Raw genomic sequence first — 16,859 nt, forward strand, 5'->3', positions numbered from 1 at the left:
AAGGACTGGTTCTTTTTGCGTAGTATTGTTCTTTGTTTAAATGTTTTTCATGTTGCAATTTGTTTTGAATGTAATGACTATGTACTAAGTTCTATTTTGGTGTCGTGATTTGTGAGTATCCATTGTGAACTTCTGTACATCTGTATATATTGCGCACACAATTGTATGTTATTGATTCGACTGTTTTGACAGGATTTTCCTTTGTAGTCATTTGGATGAATTAATGAAACTCAATTATAAATGGAAATAGATTTTTTGTAATACAAAACGCCAGGGTCACGCAGCACAAATTGGCTGTGTGTGTCCTAATTCATCTCTAAACAAACCTGACCAGCCATTTTGTTCTGTTTAGCAATTACTGAGGTCCAGGCTGGTTAGTTGTAGGACCCCATACCTTCGTTTGTGTACAGTTTTCCAGGGAAAGACATGAAACCAACCAGTGTCTAGAATGCCTTAGATAAGGGGTGCGTCCAAGTGTGACTTGGGCACGTTGATGGTGAATCCCAAAGAGGACAGGAGGTTCACCACAGTCTAGAGGTAGTTAACGACTGCCTGTTATGAGCCCACCTTTGACAGCCAGTCGTTGAGGTAGGGGAACACTAGCACCCCTGATCTCCGAAGATGTGCTGCCACCACCACTATCACTTTTGAGAACACCGAAGTGCACTGGAGACCAAAGAGGAGCAAACTGAAAATGCTCCAGTCCCACCACTAATTACATGCAATTCTGTGGGCTGACATGACAGGTACACAGAAATAGGAGTCCTGCAGGTCCAATGCTACCATCCAGCCCCTGTGATGTAAAGTAGACAAGACCAGGGTAATATGAGCATTCTGAATGTTTTCCATCTGGAGGAAAGTGTTGGGAGGTTATAGGTCTAAATTAAGTGCTACATCTGGCACAGGCAACTTCTTGATAGCCCCTTTTGCCAAAGTGGTTTTCACTTCCAACCGCAAAACTGTAAGATTGTCCTCCATCAGTTGTTGGGGAGACAGTGAAAGGTGTGGTGGTGCAGAAAAGAAGGGGAGTGCATAACCCTTTTGAATAATTTGCAGTGAGACCCCACTTGTCTGAGCTTATGGTCTTTCATTCCCAAACAGGTGAGTTCCATCCAACTGCATGTGTGTGAGGGATAACTGGACATTGCCTGATTAAAATAAACAAAGGTTAGCTGCAACAAAGCGTAGAAGTGAATTACAACACTGGTGCCAATGCCCCGCCCGATGGAATCACTGATGTCTAAGCCACAGCAAATCATTAACTTGGCAACATCCCAGCTGTCCTGAATGGCTTAGCCAAGTACAAGTCGGAGATATTCAGGGACACCTGGGAGGGCTGCCCACACCAATGTACGGAACAAACGCAGGTCATCATTATGCTCAGTAGGTCCAGGGGTTCCAACGAACAAAAACATGTGGCATATTATTCTGTCCCATTAGGAGCATCTTTAACTAATCGAAAAAGAGAACAATTGTAGAATACTACATTTATTGTAATTGCATTTATTTAGCACTTACTACCCCTGACGTAGCGTCAAAGCGATTTTTCGGCAAATGGCAAGCTACTCCAGAACCCATAAAGGATCAGTGGTGAATTAGTATAGTGAAATATGAGAGCAATTTGAGTGCTGGATATGTTAGTTAATCGGATTGAGAAGGATAGTGGAGGGATAGAAGAGGGAAAAAAATGAATTTTTTACACTGCTTGCTACCCCTGATAAGGTATTGAAGTACCTTTTCGGGGAGTAGCACCCTACTCCGAAACTCATTTAGGATTAGTGGTGAATTAGTATAGTGAAAATATTAAATTATTTTGAGTGGTGGACAGGTTAGTCTGTTATTTGGATTGAAAAGGATAGAGGGGGGATAGAAGAGGGAAGGATTTAGAATTACATTTTTTGGGGAGCTCATAGCAAAAGTTATTTACTACAGAAAACAAGCTTCCATAATGGATATGTGGGTCGCTAAATGTTATCTGAAGATTAATTACACATAATTCAATGTATGATTTACCAACAATGAAAGAATTTGAAAGTCAATCAAAAAACACCCTTTTAAACATACCTCCATTTGCAATGCTTCCGCAAGTCCCCGCAGAGCAAACTTTGTCGGAGAGTAAGCAGTGTAGCCAAAGAGACCTAGCTGGCCTGCCTGTGAAGACACAAAGACTATCCTACCCATTCTTCGCTCCTTCATAGTGCCAATCACTGCGCGACTTGGGTAGACACTGCCCAGGTAATTCACTTCCATTAACTTCTGCACAGATACAAACATATAAAAGCAACAATCAATAAACAGTCAAGAAGAGCAGCACAAACCTATTTTAATACAGATGGTGATATAGTGAAGTTCAACAGTACTGATATACAAACGTTCTCTTTCTAAGATGGCACCGCGTAACATGTAACGGTTAGCGGGGTAAGGCAACACAGTAACTGACCGAACATTGTAAACAGTTAAATCTGCATTGGTCTTACCCCTAATCTGGCCTCATGTAATTACTTGCATTCTTTCAAAAAATTCTGTAATAGCTGGTTTCTCATCATCGTACCTTCTTCATCACAACTCGTAACCTGCTTGGCCTCTTTTAATCTGGTTTCAGAGATTTACCAACAACAGAAACTGCCATCTGCTGTGGCAACTCTGCCCACCACAACCATCTCTTTTGTCACACTTCTCAGGTATTTGATACTGCACCCTACACTACTAACCAACCTAAGCAATTTTCTATTATGGAATCCACTCTCAACCAGTTATTATTCGATATCTCCGAACACTCCTTCTCAGGCTCGTTTGTTTACATCCATTACAACACACCTGCTACTCAGTATCCCACAAGGTTCAGTCCCAAGTCCGCTTCCCTTCTCACTTTAGAAATCTTTTATCTATAAACCCTATGCAGAGGACTCCCAAATATTTCCCCATTCATCAATTTAACTCCTCCCTCAGGGAACAGATATCTACATGCCTTCTACTCACCCACCAGCAGATAGGAGCTTGTCCACAGGTATTCAACTCATCCAAAACAGCAAAAAAAATGTAATAGCAACAAATATTTTACCACTGGATTGGTATCTGCCACATTTCCACCACTCTCACCATTTCCCCCCAAATATGAAGATCACACCACCTGTAGCCAGATAGCTGGAGATGCACTTCGACCCATCAATGAACACGGAGACTTTCATAATCGGCACAACCACAGAAACCAGATTTTAATTATTGAGCATTAGGAAAATACAGCCAAGACATTGATCTCACTTACCTTAGTAAACAGGACTACTTTTAACTCTATAAGCAGGTCCCCACAATGCGTTTTACCCCCAACATAAATCTGTATATTTAAGAGTACTCTTCAGTTACCTCAAACGCGTATCTCTCAAAGGATCATCAGAAACGATGAGCTAAAATACGGAGAGCCTGGACTTTTTGGGGGGGGGTGCATTCCCCTAAGTATTCAAGCATCATTCCATTTTTGGCAAAACCAAACGAGCTGCATTTAGAAGGAGGGGTAATAAGGATGCGATTAGTTCCCTAAAAATGTGTCACCATTCTAGGCAAACATATTCATAGTTTGGGCCATAATGACCTGTTAAACCTTGTGTACCCCTTTATATCACCCATATAAAATAGTGAAGATCTGAAGGACCTTGATGAAAAAGCTCATCCAGTCTCCTTTAACTGCCCATATAAATAACGTAAGTAACCACACTATCTGAAAATATGCCAGAAGCAACAGCACTAGAGACATACATCCTGTTTTGGAGGAAAGAATTTCCACTGTTCCCATAATTGAGCGCTGAATATTTTCATAAAGTTTCACTAACATATAAGCTGGATCAGTAATGAAGTGACAAATACTCATCTTTTCATAATCAATTTTGTAATTCAACTTATGACTAGCCTTTTCAGCATGAGGAAATAGGTGTCAGCTTACGGGACAGGAGGCGTGAATGGAGGCACTAACGAGTTGGTACGTGGTCGGACTGACACACAACCCACTTGGAGTGTTATTTTTATTCTTTGCACAAGTCTGGGGCACGGCATCTCACTTGAGAAATACCTGCACTGCAATTACTATCAGGCCACAGGGGTGGCCACGCCCACTGAGGCGGGGACTAAGTTTGCTTCATAAATTGCTGTTGCCGTCTGATAAAGTAAGCCATAAGCCCATGAAGAGGTGCTAGGAAGCACGAACGCGTCAGGCTTTACTTTTGTTTTTTATGTGAAGGCAACTGTTCGTGTGTCATGCCACAACCTCCATTAAATTCCTGGTAATAATCCTCCTGTGTGGGCCTCTCCATTATCAGGTTAACTGTCGTTGGATGTATAGCGGCCAAGCCTGGGGCCGCGGAGAGAGCCCTGCTTTGATGGAAGTAACCCTGCTGGTACAAGGAAATGCGTGTCAGCTTACGGGACAGGAGCCCGTGAGTGGAGGCACTAACGAGTTGGTATGTGGTCGGACTGTGTCAAACAACCCACTTGGAGTGTTATTTTTATTCTTTGCACAAGTCTGGGGCACGGCATCTCACTTGAGAAATACCTGCACTGCAATTACCATAAGGCCACAGGGGTGACCACGCCCACTGAGGCGGGGACTAACTTTGCTTCATAAATTGCTGTTGTCGCCTGACAAAGTAAGCCATAAGCCCATGAAGAAGTGCTAGGAAGCAGTGAATTGCGGGGGCGCGAGTTAAAATTAGCTGAACTAACTATAACGCCGGAATTTCTCTGGTTTTGTACAAGTGAAATGTCCAACTAACTATAACATGCCTAAAACCTATGTTTTTTTCTGTGAATATCTAAGGTTTTTTAAATGCTGATTTCTAACTATAACGTGCCTGAAACCTATGTTTTTTTCTGTGAATTTCAAAGTTTTTTAAAATGCTAATTTTTAACTATAACGTGCCTGAAACCTATGTTTTTTTTAGTGAATTTCAATGGTTTTTTAAATGCTCATTTCTAACTATAACATGGCTGAAACCTATGTTTTTTTCAGTGAATTTCAAAGGTTTTTTGTAAAGCTAATTTATAAGTAGCAGTCGCGCTTGTAGAGTGATGGAGAAAGGTAAGGGTGGCTTCCAAACACCACTGTTCCTGTTCTAGGTGATGGAAGCTTGCACTGCTGCCAGGCTATACCTGTTCTAGGTGAAGGAAACTTGCACTGTTGCAGCCAGGCTGTACCTTTTCTAGGTAATGGAAACTTGCACTGTTGCAGCCAGGCTGTACCTGTTCTAGGTGAAGGAAGCTTGCACTTTTGCTGCCGGGCTGTACCTGTTCCAGGTGTAGGAAGCTTGCACTGCTGCCAGGCTGTACCTGTTCTAGATACAGGAAGCTTGCACTGCTACTTCTAGACTGTACCTATTGTAGGTGAAGCAAGCTAGCATTGCACTTGTCCCATCACGCCCCGCCCTCTCCCTGCACCACTGTGCAAACGCGCCCCCTGGCACATTGTAAGTTGGGGGATTAAGTCCCCTTGAATCCTGAGGGTCCCTGGGATCCAACTAGCCCACTAGGTACCTCCACGCAAATTGACACTGACGAAGCTTTTTGTTAGCGAAACGCGTCTGTTAAGGGTGAAGGGGTTGTAATTAAAATACTAAAATCGGAGATCTGTGTGCTGGCCTGTTTTCAGCCTAAACCGGAGTGAAAGTGTTCGAATATATATATATATATATATATATATATATATATATATATATATATATATATATATATACGCAACACACATTTCCTGTCGTTTCAGAAAGAAGCAAGTACACCTTGGAAATTGCAGTGTAAAGATTTTACTGACTGCACCAGCTGGTGCAGTCAGTAAAATCTTTACACTGCAATTTCCAAGGTGTCCTTGCGTCTTTCTGAAACGACAGGAAGTGTGTGTTGCGCATATATATACATATAAAAACATATATACATATAAATACATATACAAACATATATACATATATATACATATACATATATACACACATATATATACATATATACATATACATATGTACACACACACACACACATAGGTAGTTCTAGTTAGGACCTAGTTACCATAGAAAATTCGCAACATTCTATTCCCAATAACTTTGGCGCCAATTGACCAATCTGCGCAAAATTTTCAAAACTTATGGCCCGCTCCTATCTTGACAGTTATGGGTTGATTCGCCAACCGGGGGCCGAGAAAAAAGGGGGGGCCCAAAACGTGTTTTACCATCTGCAATTTCCCATAGGAAACTTTAGCCGAGGCTACAGCCTGAAATGCTGAACGGAATTACACCAAATTTGGCGAAAGGCAGCCCTTGGTTCAGAAAGAACTCTTTTTGTTCAGTGGTGTAAATCCATTCAGTAGTTGCTGAGAAAATCAAAATTATATCTAGAGGCGCGCAGGATCCGCGCACCCTGCAGATTAGGATCCACGCACCCTGTCGATCACGAGCTGCATTCTAATTGGCTGTCAACACTCCAAAGCAGGAACTATTGGCAGCCATCTTGTGCCTTGGTAGAAGCGAGGCACAAGAAAACAGTAAAATGAAGGCACAAAACAAGAATATGGGGCAGGGTTGAAACACCCTGACCCCTACTCAGGGGGTCCCACAAGGATCACCAGGGACAATAAAAGCATTTTTTTTTTAAATACCGAGATGCACGCTGGGTACGCGGATCCAGCCGCGAAAATGACAAAAACGAAGAGCAGGGTCCCGCCCTTCGTTTAAATAAAGCCTCTGGGTGGGCCAGGTCCCGGGGGCAGAAAAACAAAAGTGTGTGGGGGGGGGGGGGGGGGCTCCAATCCCCCCCCACACTGCCCCGGGGACTGCCCCCCCGGGGCTTTATAAACGTATTTGCGGGGGCTCACAGCCCCCCCTGCAGTCCCGGAGACTGCCACCCCAGGGCTTGTATAATAAATGGGTGGGGGGCTCAAAGGCCCCCCAAGCCCAGGGACCGCAACACCCGGGCTTTTATAAAATATTGGGGGGCGCATGGCCCCCCCCACACGCCCCGGGGACCGCCACCTCCCTGGGGCTCTAATTATTAAAATTGGAGGGTCCGTGACAGACCCCCAAGCCCCGGGGACCACCACCCCCCGGGGCTTTGTAAATGTTAGGAGGTCCTGGAGCCCTGTGATGGCCCTGGGGACCGCCACCCCCAGGGCCGGCTCCTGCAGTGTCCCGGGGTGCCTACCCCTGGGACACTGCTGTTTGCTATGGCAGGGCGAGAGCAGTGAGGCTCCCGCCCTGCCATAGCAAACTGGGGTTTGGTTTTTGGAGAGAGAGCATGGAAACCTGCTCTCGCTTTCAAAAACCAAAGTCGATTGCTTTTCCACACGGGGAGCTGCATCTTAGCAGCTCCCCATGTGGAAAAGCAATGCTGGTTCCCAGAGGACGCTAGGAGCCGGCGGGACCGTGGGGACATTGGGGCTCCCCCCACGGTCCCCATAGTTGTGTATAGGCCACGGGGGATGGGGTCCCCGGGGCGAATAGAAATTAGTGGTAGGAACCAGGTTCTTTTTTTTACGGAAAAGTTTGGAGGCGCGACTCCAGCGTGACGCTCAGCGCTGTCCCCTGGTGTGAACACGCTGGGCGCGTGACTCCCAGCGGGGCCCCCTGGTGTGAACGCGCGACTACAAGCATAAAAAATATAATATTTTTTTAATATAAATCTAGCTTGTATGTTTGGATCTTGGGTGACTCTAAAGAGAGCCCTTGAGTTTATTGGGAGATTTTGGTACCTACAAGTAAGTACCTATGCAGAGTCTAAAGTTGTTGAGAAAGATTCCGTTACCCTCATCTGTGAAATGTACACTATCTCTCCTGTAGATGCCATCCATATTAAACACAGATTGTTGTTGTAAATGGACCCCATCTTATAATCTCTGAGATAAGCAGAAACAGCTTTATTGACATGTTTCCTAGCTTTCTCAATCTGTGGACAAAATTGATTGGGCCAGTTTCATTTCTGTCTTTGGCATATGTTAGAGTAGACAAAGGCAGTTTGAGGGAAAAGTAACATCAATTCTGCAAAGGTGTCCTTCATTAGCATCTCCAGACCTACCCCAGCTCAAAGTGCCTAGGTCATTGCCACCACAGTGCACAATTATGAGGTCAGGGTGTTGGAGATGCAAAAAGGATCTAACAAATGGCATCAATTGGTGCCACTTTAATCCTCTCTGTCCAATCCATTTAATGTCTACATTTTGCAAAGCTAGGTCTTTGTCAATACCTCTGCTTTCAGCATACCTTTTGCAACAGAAAATATAGCTGTGTCCCACAATCCACACTCTAAGCATCTTGAAGGGAAGTTTGGATGCACTCAAAAGATGTCTGTAGGTGAAGTAGGCAGTTGGTAAAATAAGAGGTCTCTAAAATGGTGGACAAGATGCAGTTTTAAAAAAAAGAAGAAAAATGATTGGCTGATTCAGAACATTATACACTGAAAAATAGTGCGCATGGTTCTGTGTTTAAAAAGCATGTTTCTTATTGGTTAGTATAAACTGTTTGAAAGGTCCATTAGGTAAGATAAGCTTGTACTTTGGAAAGTCAAGCACACTTGCTGTTTGAATTTGCAACATTGTGTGCTGAACTTGTGACCTGTGTGTGTGTGCAGTTGAGTGTTCCAAGAACTGTTACTATGGTAACAGGCATTAAGCAGAATGGGGGTAGGGTTGGAAGTTATGTATGGCATTAAAATGTGTATTTCTTATCAATATTACATATATGTAATTGCAGTGAGCTTTCCCAAGTCACTAGTATAGTTAAAAGTAGTGTGTTGAAACAAAAAAATGGTAAAACTATTTGTCATACTTTTGAAGTCTCGTCTGGATCCACGGTTCCATCGCTTACGGTGCACAGACCAGGCGCGACGCCAAATAAATTCCAGAACCGATTTTGGTTCAGTTAGAGGTCAGTTGGCAAGGGTTGATATGTGTAACCAATAGAACTGTGTGTTAGACTTTGAATTAATCCGGGAAGCAATGTGATTTGATATTTACATGTATATGTGTGCAGAATGAGAGGGAAAGTTTGCCATTTTTTGGTTTTGCTAAGAGCAGTAAACTTCATTCATTGTGTGTATAAGAAAATCTGGTGTGTGATTCAGATACTTCAAAATCTACAAATCATTTTGAAAGGTGAGTTATTAATTTGTGTGGTGTTCTTTGTGGTACCTTTGTTTTAAATCATAAAATATAATTCATAAAATTTGGAGTTAGTGATATTTTTTCTAATGATGAAATATTTATTACAGTTTTTGCAATGTGTTTAAATGTTGATTAATATGCAGTTTGTGTATTATGTGTTTTACAATAGGGATTGCTGATTATGACTGTTTTAATGTGTGCATATGTACATTGGCATTATAGTGCATAATTTTAGGTGCTGATTTGAAATTGGAAATGTATATGTTGCGTTATGGTATTAGTGATGACAGTAGTTTTTATAAGTGTCTAAAGAGGTATAGTTAAAATATGTGACAATTTTTGGTGTTTGGTTTCAAAATGAAGCGTGTATTGAGAATTTATGTGTTGTAGATAGAGTTCTGTATAGACATACTCATTTATGTTTTTCAGTGATATGGTGAGAGTTACAATAGAGAAATGTGAAAGGTTACTGATTTGTATTTAGCTACATGTTCTATAAAAAAATATTTGTAGAAAGGTAATGTAGCAGTAGAGATGTATGCAGTAGTTTTATTCTATAAAGAGTTTGTTTGCTGAGCAGTTATTGCCTTGTTAGTAGTGAAACACTCCTCCAATCACCCATTGAGCACCATATACTAATTCATTCAGTATAGTAATACCTATGTCCTTAAATAATTCTCTATGCACTGTGTTTATGTATAGTAAAATGTGCACAATGTATGCACTTCCCTAACCCCTTGCAGACTACTGAGTCAGTCTCGCAAAAGTCCAGGAACTGGGCATGCCTATCTGGAATCACACAGTGAGTCTGTGTCCACTCCTACAATCATCCTGACAGAAGCATGTCCTTATTTAATCTCTCTGCTGACACATAAGTGCGTATAAACTTATACTGCTGTCAACTACTAGCAGTCTGAGAACTCAGTCACTGTCTATGCACTTGCAGAATGAGTCATTCATGCAAGCAGTGGTACAGTCAAATGTGCACAATGTATGCGGTCCCCTAACCCCTTCCAGACTACTGAGTCTCTCCTGCTAAAGTCCAGGGAATAGTCATGCCTGTCTGGAATCACACTGCGAGTCTGTGTCCACTCCTACAATCATCCTGACAGAAGCATGTCCGTATTTAATCTCTCTGCTGACACATAAGCGCTTATAAATGTATCCTGCTGTTAACTACTAGCACTGTGTCTTTCAACAAACTAGTTAAAGCAGCAAATCAAAACAAGGAGTGTAGCCAATGCAAATCAGAAATGTTATCAATATTATTTATACAAAGATTTGGACAATATATCATTTTAATGATACGTTGTACAGCTGATGGAAGAAAATGTGGTACTTTAATTAAACATTTTGTAGCAAGTCAAGTATCAATATCAGGAAGAACTTTTGAAGCATTAGCAATTATTTTCCATGATGGTCCTTCTACAACATCTGGACATTACACTGTCTATTTAAAATGCAATAAAGGATGGACATATTGTAATGATGCACATTTGTTTTTTAAACATCGTTTGCCTTATGAATTACCAAATTGCTACCTAATTTTTTTAAAGCAAAAGTTTTAAGAACATAATTTGGCCTATTGGGAATATCTTTATATGTATTAATACGATTCCTATTGAACAATTTCAGTATAAAGGATTTCAGGAATACTATTTAGCCTAGAGGAAAGGTATTAATATCAATTAAGCACTTTTTATTGGACATTCTCACAGCATATACTTTTAAAGAACCTCATTTAGAGTATATGGAAATTATAAAGAATTGTTGATTGAATTATTGTTTCGGTTCTTTCATGTTGTAGTAACAAAATTCTCTTAGAAAGAAGCATTTTATATATGTATGATTTGTATTATATGGTATGTTATTGAAGATGTTTTATGGAATGTGCAAAGATAGTGGACTATATTGAAAATATTTTTTAAACAGATTTGGGTTTTTTGAAACCATCTTATTGATTGTTTTTTTTTTGCCCGCTGTTATGTGATGAGTAACCTTGAAATCACTGTTTGTAGTGAAATTCAATATATTCTGAGAACAGCCCAAAAAAGAAACTAAATAATTCATATAATGTTAAAATTATGTTGTGTTGTAAAAAATATATTATATATTATAACTGTATTTTATCTTCTCTTTCACAGATCTTAATTCTAACGTACTTTTTGAGAAATGTAAATTATAAAAAAACAACTGAGAAAAAAATGTTAGCATTTATTTATATGTACTACTGTCAAGGTAAGATTAAGTAATGGAAACACTATCAATGACTAGTAAATTCAGCTGTGCATTATATATATATATAACCTCTAACCAGCTATTAAGTAACGTACTACCTATGCAATGTAGGAATCCTGTCTGTCCGTCCCATGCACTTCTCCAATCATCCATCCAGCACCATCTACATATTCTATCACTTCACGATACCTAAGCACTTATAATTTCAGCATACACTCTTTGCAACACTGAAATTAGTCCAGTTACAAGTCATATACTTATGAAATGGCCTAGCCACTAACACAAGTGCAGGTACAATATTTTGTACACTATGCATGTAAACCTCTAAACAGCTACATACTACTGATACACTCTTCTAAATACCCAGTTAATACTTATGCAATGTAGGAATCCTATCAGTCCCATTTATTTCTCCAATAACCCATTCAGCACTATCTACGTACACTTTCACTCCGCAATACCTAATCACTTATAGATTGAAAACCTACTTTATTTGAAGCACTGAAATTATTCTTGTTACTAGTTATAAAGGTAAGGAATGGCCTTCCAGTAAAACTAGTACAGCTACAATATTTTGTGCACTATGCATGCAGATCTCTAACCAGGTACATACTATTGATATAGTCCTCTAACTACCCAGTTAGTACCCATATACTGTAGGAATCCTCCTGTCTGTCCCATGTATTTCTCCAATCACCCATCCAGCACTATCTACGTATCCTATCAGTCTGTCAATACCTAAGCACTTATAAATTCAGCATGTACTGTCTTTGCAGCACTGAAATTATTCTAGTTACTAGTCATGTACCTCAGGAATGGCCTAGCCTGTAAAACTAGTACAGCGACAATAATCTGTACACTATGCATGCAGACGTCCAATCAGCTACAAAGTATTCATACACTCTTTTAAATACCCAGTTGGTACCTATGCAGTGTAGGAATCCTTCTGTCTGTCCCATGCACTTCTCCATTCACCCATCCAGCACTATCTACATATCCTATCAGTCTGTCAATACCTAAGCAATTATAAAATCAGCATGCACTCTTTGCAGCACTAAAATTACTCCAGTTACTAGTCATATACTTAAGGAATGGCCTAGCCACTAACACAAGTGCAGGTACAATATTTTGTACACTATGCATGCAAACCTCTAAACAGTTATATACTATTGATACACTCTTCTAAATACCCAGTTAGTACCTATGCAGTGTAGGAATCCTCCTGTCTGTCCCATGCATTTCTCAATTCACCCATCTAGCACTATCTATATATCCTATCACTCCACCAATACCCATGCACGTATAAATTCACTATACACGGTTTGCAATACGGTAATTATTCTACTTACTAGTCATGAACTTATGGAATGGCCTAGCTACTAGCACAAGTACAGCTACAATATGTTGTGCACTATCCAAGCTGACCTCTAACTAGGTACATACTATTGCTACACTTTTCTAAATACCCAGTTAGTACCTATGCAGCCTAGCAATCGTCCAGTCTGCCCCAAGCACTTCTTTAATCACTTATCTATCACTATCTACTTATCTTATTACACTGCCAATACCTAAGCTCTTATCAATTAACCGTGCACTCTGTTTGCAGCACTGTTACCATTCCAATTACTAGTGCTGTACTTATGGAGTGACCTAGCCACCAACATAAGTGCACATATAATATTTTGTGCACAATCTTTACAAACATCTAAGCACATACATACTATTGGTACACTCCACTAAATACTGAGTAGTACCCATACAGCCTAGGACACCTCTAGTCAGTATCATGCACTTTGTAAGTCACACATTCAGCACTATGTCTTTAGTGTATCACTCCACCAATACCTAAGTACTTATGGGGCAGATTTACAAGGCCCCGGTGTCACCAGTACGTCAGTTTCTGTTACGAAATAATGGCGCCAGGGACTCTTCCATATTTACAAGGAGAGGCTTTTCCTCTCGTTGAAAATACGGTTCATTCAAATGCACCACTTTGTGTTGAAGGGGCGTTCCATGAGTGTTGCTGTGTAAGTTCCCACAACATCCTTGGAAGAAGACATCGTAAGAAATTGTAAATCCGGAGATACATGTGAATGCTGCGCCACCCTAGAGGTGGTGTAGCAAGACGCAATGAGGAGAAATGTTTTAATTTCTCCTCGTTTTTTCCTCTTTCAATGTGTGCTGCATTCCACAACACACATTGAAGGAGGAAAATGCCTTTAGTGATTATTTTTGTGCAGGAAGGTGTCCTTTCCTGCACAAAAACAATCTCCCCGCAACACAGACATCCTTGTACCATGATGCAAGGGTGCCAGCGCCGGCACTTCACAGCGGTTTGTATGCCATTGCAGGGAGAAGCACAGAGTTGCAACATATTTATGTAAATATGTCCTTTGGAAGTGCCAAAGCGCGGTTCAGCTAAAGAGCTTGCAGTGTCACGCTGCAGCACTTCCTTATACATCTGCACTTATACATTCACCATACACTACTAATGCATTTCAGTCAATCATGCTCTACATATACATTCAATCAAACTTTCAGACATTACCATACCATAATAGTTCTTTTTTTAACCAGATAAGGTAGTTCTGAACTTTTTTTTCCTTCTTTTTTTGTTTTATATTATTTATTTTCAATTATTTTTTTGGGTGTTTTTAAAAAAAAAAACGGAATAAAACAAACACAAAAAACAGGTAACTTTGGGAATTAAACATTCCCAACAAAAAAAAAAATTTTTTTTTTTTAAATTAACAACGGTGGTTGAGTTGAGCAGCACAAATAGCATCCACCGACTGCTCTCCATAACAAACTATTTTTTTGCACTTGATGCAGTGCTGTTCCAAAAAGCCAGATTCAGGTCTTATATCCATCTGTTGTTGAGAAGTAGATGGTCATGAGGTACTGGCTCCAGGTGTTGGTGGAAGTAACGCAGATCTCCTCATCTCCTCCCGAGCAAGATTTAGAGGATGGATGGTCTTGAGATGTTTATACATGTTAGCAGTGCCGCATGAATACTTCTTTTCACTGCCTCTAGACAGTACTCTGACATATTTTGCATGTCACCTTTGTGGCATTAACTTTCTTTTGTCACTCTGGAAAAGTAAAGAATTTCAAGACCACAGATTCTGCTCTCTGTTTTCTGGGTTCCTCCTGCAAGAATTCTTCTTCCAAAGATTCTTCCATCGGCTGCTGTTCTCCAGATACCGTTGTTCTTCAGAGTTGCGAAAAAACACAAAAAAAAACCCAAACAGGTTGAAGTTGGGGAAGAGATGCTTCTCCGAAGATGGTCCAAGAAGAAAGATTAAAATGGGTGGGGTCCTTCAATTGTTACAGTGGGAAATGTTATGAACCAATCAAATCTTTCTTTTTGAGGTCACATGGGATCCACGCACCCTGCACTCACGAAGCACTCATCCGACGCGACTTAGCGAAAATATATTTAAAAGAAATATAAGTTAATTATAAGTGAAAATATAGTATTTTTATGAAAACCTTAGATACTCTCTTGCCCTAATATGTATATTAAAGACACATGCATATCATTTTAAAACAAACAAATTTGCGGGAGTCGCACACCCACCGCGCCCCAGCGCGTATATGACGTCACGCGAGGCCCGCCACCGCGCAAGCGTTGCGTACCGTACTGCGCATGTGTCGCAAATGCGCGGAAGCAGGAGTCGCGGACCGGTCGCATACCAATTGCGCACATCAATTAATGTTAAATGTATATGACGTAACAGAATAAAACCCGCAGCTGTCGCATACCGTACGGGGATCCTTCATGACTTTTCTAAAATGGCTGCTTGAATCCGCGCACCCATCGTGATGGGTACGCGACTCCAAAAAAAACTTGAAATAAAAAAAATATATATATATATATAAATATATTAATATATATATATATATATATATATATATATATATATATATATATATATATATATATATATATATATATATCTTCACAAGCCGGTTCCTGGTTTCCCAGCCTTGCGAGCGCTCAGTGTGGGTGCGTGCCCTACGGCGGAACCTCGCCGTTCAATATTTCTCACTCCTTCGCAGAAACGAAAGTAATGGGCGCACTCGCGCTGAATTTCCACAATTTGATTTATTGATTATTTCAGCATGAAAACAAACAAACGATCTACGCGTTTCAGTGCTCCTGGCACCTTGCTCACGATCACTTTTCTCACATTTTTTCATGATATTTAAAGTAACCAATAGTATCGGATGTTACCTCACATCCTGTTTTTCTCTAGGCATTGTGGTATTTGTAGTTTATGTTAAAAAGAGTCTTTTAAGTGGAGTTAAACCATTCATTTTTACATGGGAAGAAACCAGTGACGCTTCATTTATCCATTGCGTCATGAACATCTGTCGGGTTTCTATGTTAGTCATTAATTGTAATCCATTTCCCTCCCTCCAGTGGGATTTGTCACTTATGGGTCAGTTCCTTGGGGTCCAAAATGTTCATCTTGGCACCTTCATGTTTATTTTCTTTTTCTTTCCCTCCAGTGGGATTTGTCACTTTGGAGTCCTTTTGCTAAGACATTTGTTTTCTTGATGGTTTTGTTTTTAAATCCAGTTTTGCACTTCACAAGCTCATTTTGATCTGTTACAAGAGATGAATATACAACTCCTCCGACTGATTCAGGCAGTGTGGATTTAGGGTTCTGAAGTTTAAAATGTGGCGAGATTCTTTTTTGCGCATAATTTTCTCACGATCTCCTCCACGTATGTTCTTGGGTATCGTTTCTATGCCAAAAAATTTCAATTTCAGCCAGTCTCCATTATGTTTTTGCTCCATGTGTTTAGCCACCGCATTCGCTCTGTCTTTATGTGTTGTGGCTCTGACATGTTCCATTATTCGTTTTTTCAGTTCCCCTTTGGTGCTCCCCACATACATTAGGGGGCAAGGACATACAATGCCATAGATTGTAAATTCTGTAGTGCATGAGATCAGTTGTCTTATTTGCCATTTTTTGTTGTTAGGTAGGGGTATCTCCTTAGTTGGTTTTGCAATTTGACACATTTTGCAGTTGTAACATTTTACAAATCCTGTGGTTTTTAGCCAGTCTTTCTTTTTGCTTGCTTTGCAATGGCTGTGAATCAGTTGGTCTTTCAGGTTTGGTGCTCTTCTGTACGTTACAACTGGATGTGGGCCCACTATCTTTCCTACTGTGTCATCCAAATGCAGTATTTTCCAGTTTTTCCTCATAATTTTCACCAGTTCTTTGCTGTTTTCCGAGTAGTCCATGATGAGTCGGATAGGTTCAAGTTCAGTTTTGTCATTGCATTCGCTTGGCTTTTTTAAACATTCCTGTCTTGTTTTGTCATTTGCCTTTTTCCAACACTTTTCGATGTTTCCTTGATTGTATTTGCGGTTTTTGAACCTTTGTTTCGATTTAATGCTGTGTTCCTGCCATTCAGAATCCTCACTGCATATCCTTCTAATCCGGAGGAACTCTCCATATGGGATGCTTGATATAAGAGA

The 16,859-nt window shown here is 40.5% G+C and overlaps 1 protein-coding gene across 1 annotated transcript in view; it reads right to left on the reverse strand.

Annotated features, from left to right (window-relative positions):
- The window catches only part of KDSR (3-ketodihydrosphingosine reductase), a 332,881-nt gene that overhangs the window by 119,696 nt on the left and 196,326 nt on the right, over positions 1 to 16,859 (reverse strand). The window contains exon 6 of the mRNA XM_078687801.1: positions 2,065 to 2,256. Coding sequence (XP_078543927.1) covers positions 2,065 to 2,256 — 192 coding nt within the window. The remainder of the gene's footprint in view (positions 1 to 2,064; positions 2,257 to 16,859) is intronic.

This window comes from Lissotriton helveticus, chromosome 4_1 (genome assembly GCF_964261635.1).
Source record: "Lissotriton helveticus chromosome 4_1, aLisHel1.1, whole genome shotgun sequence".
NCBI lineage: Eukaryota > Metazoa > Chordata > Amphibia > Caudata > Salamandridae > Lissotriton > Lissotriton helveticus.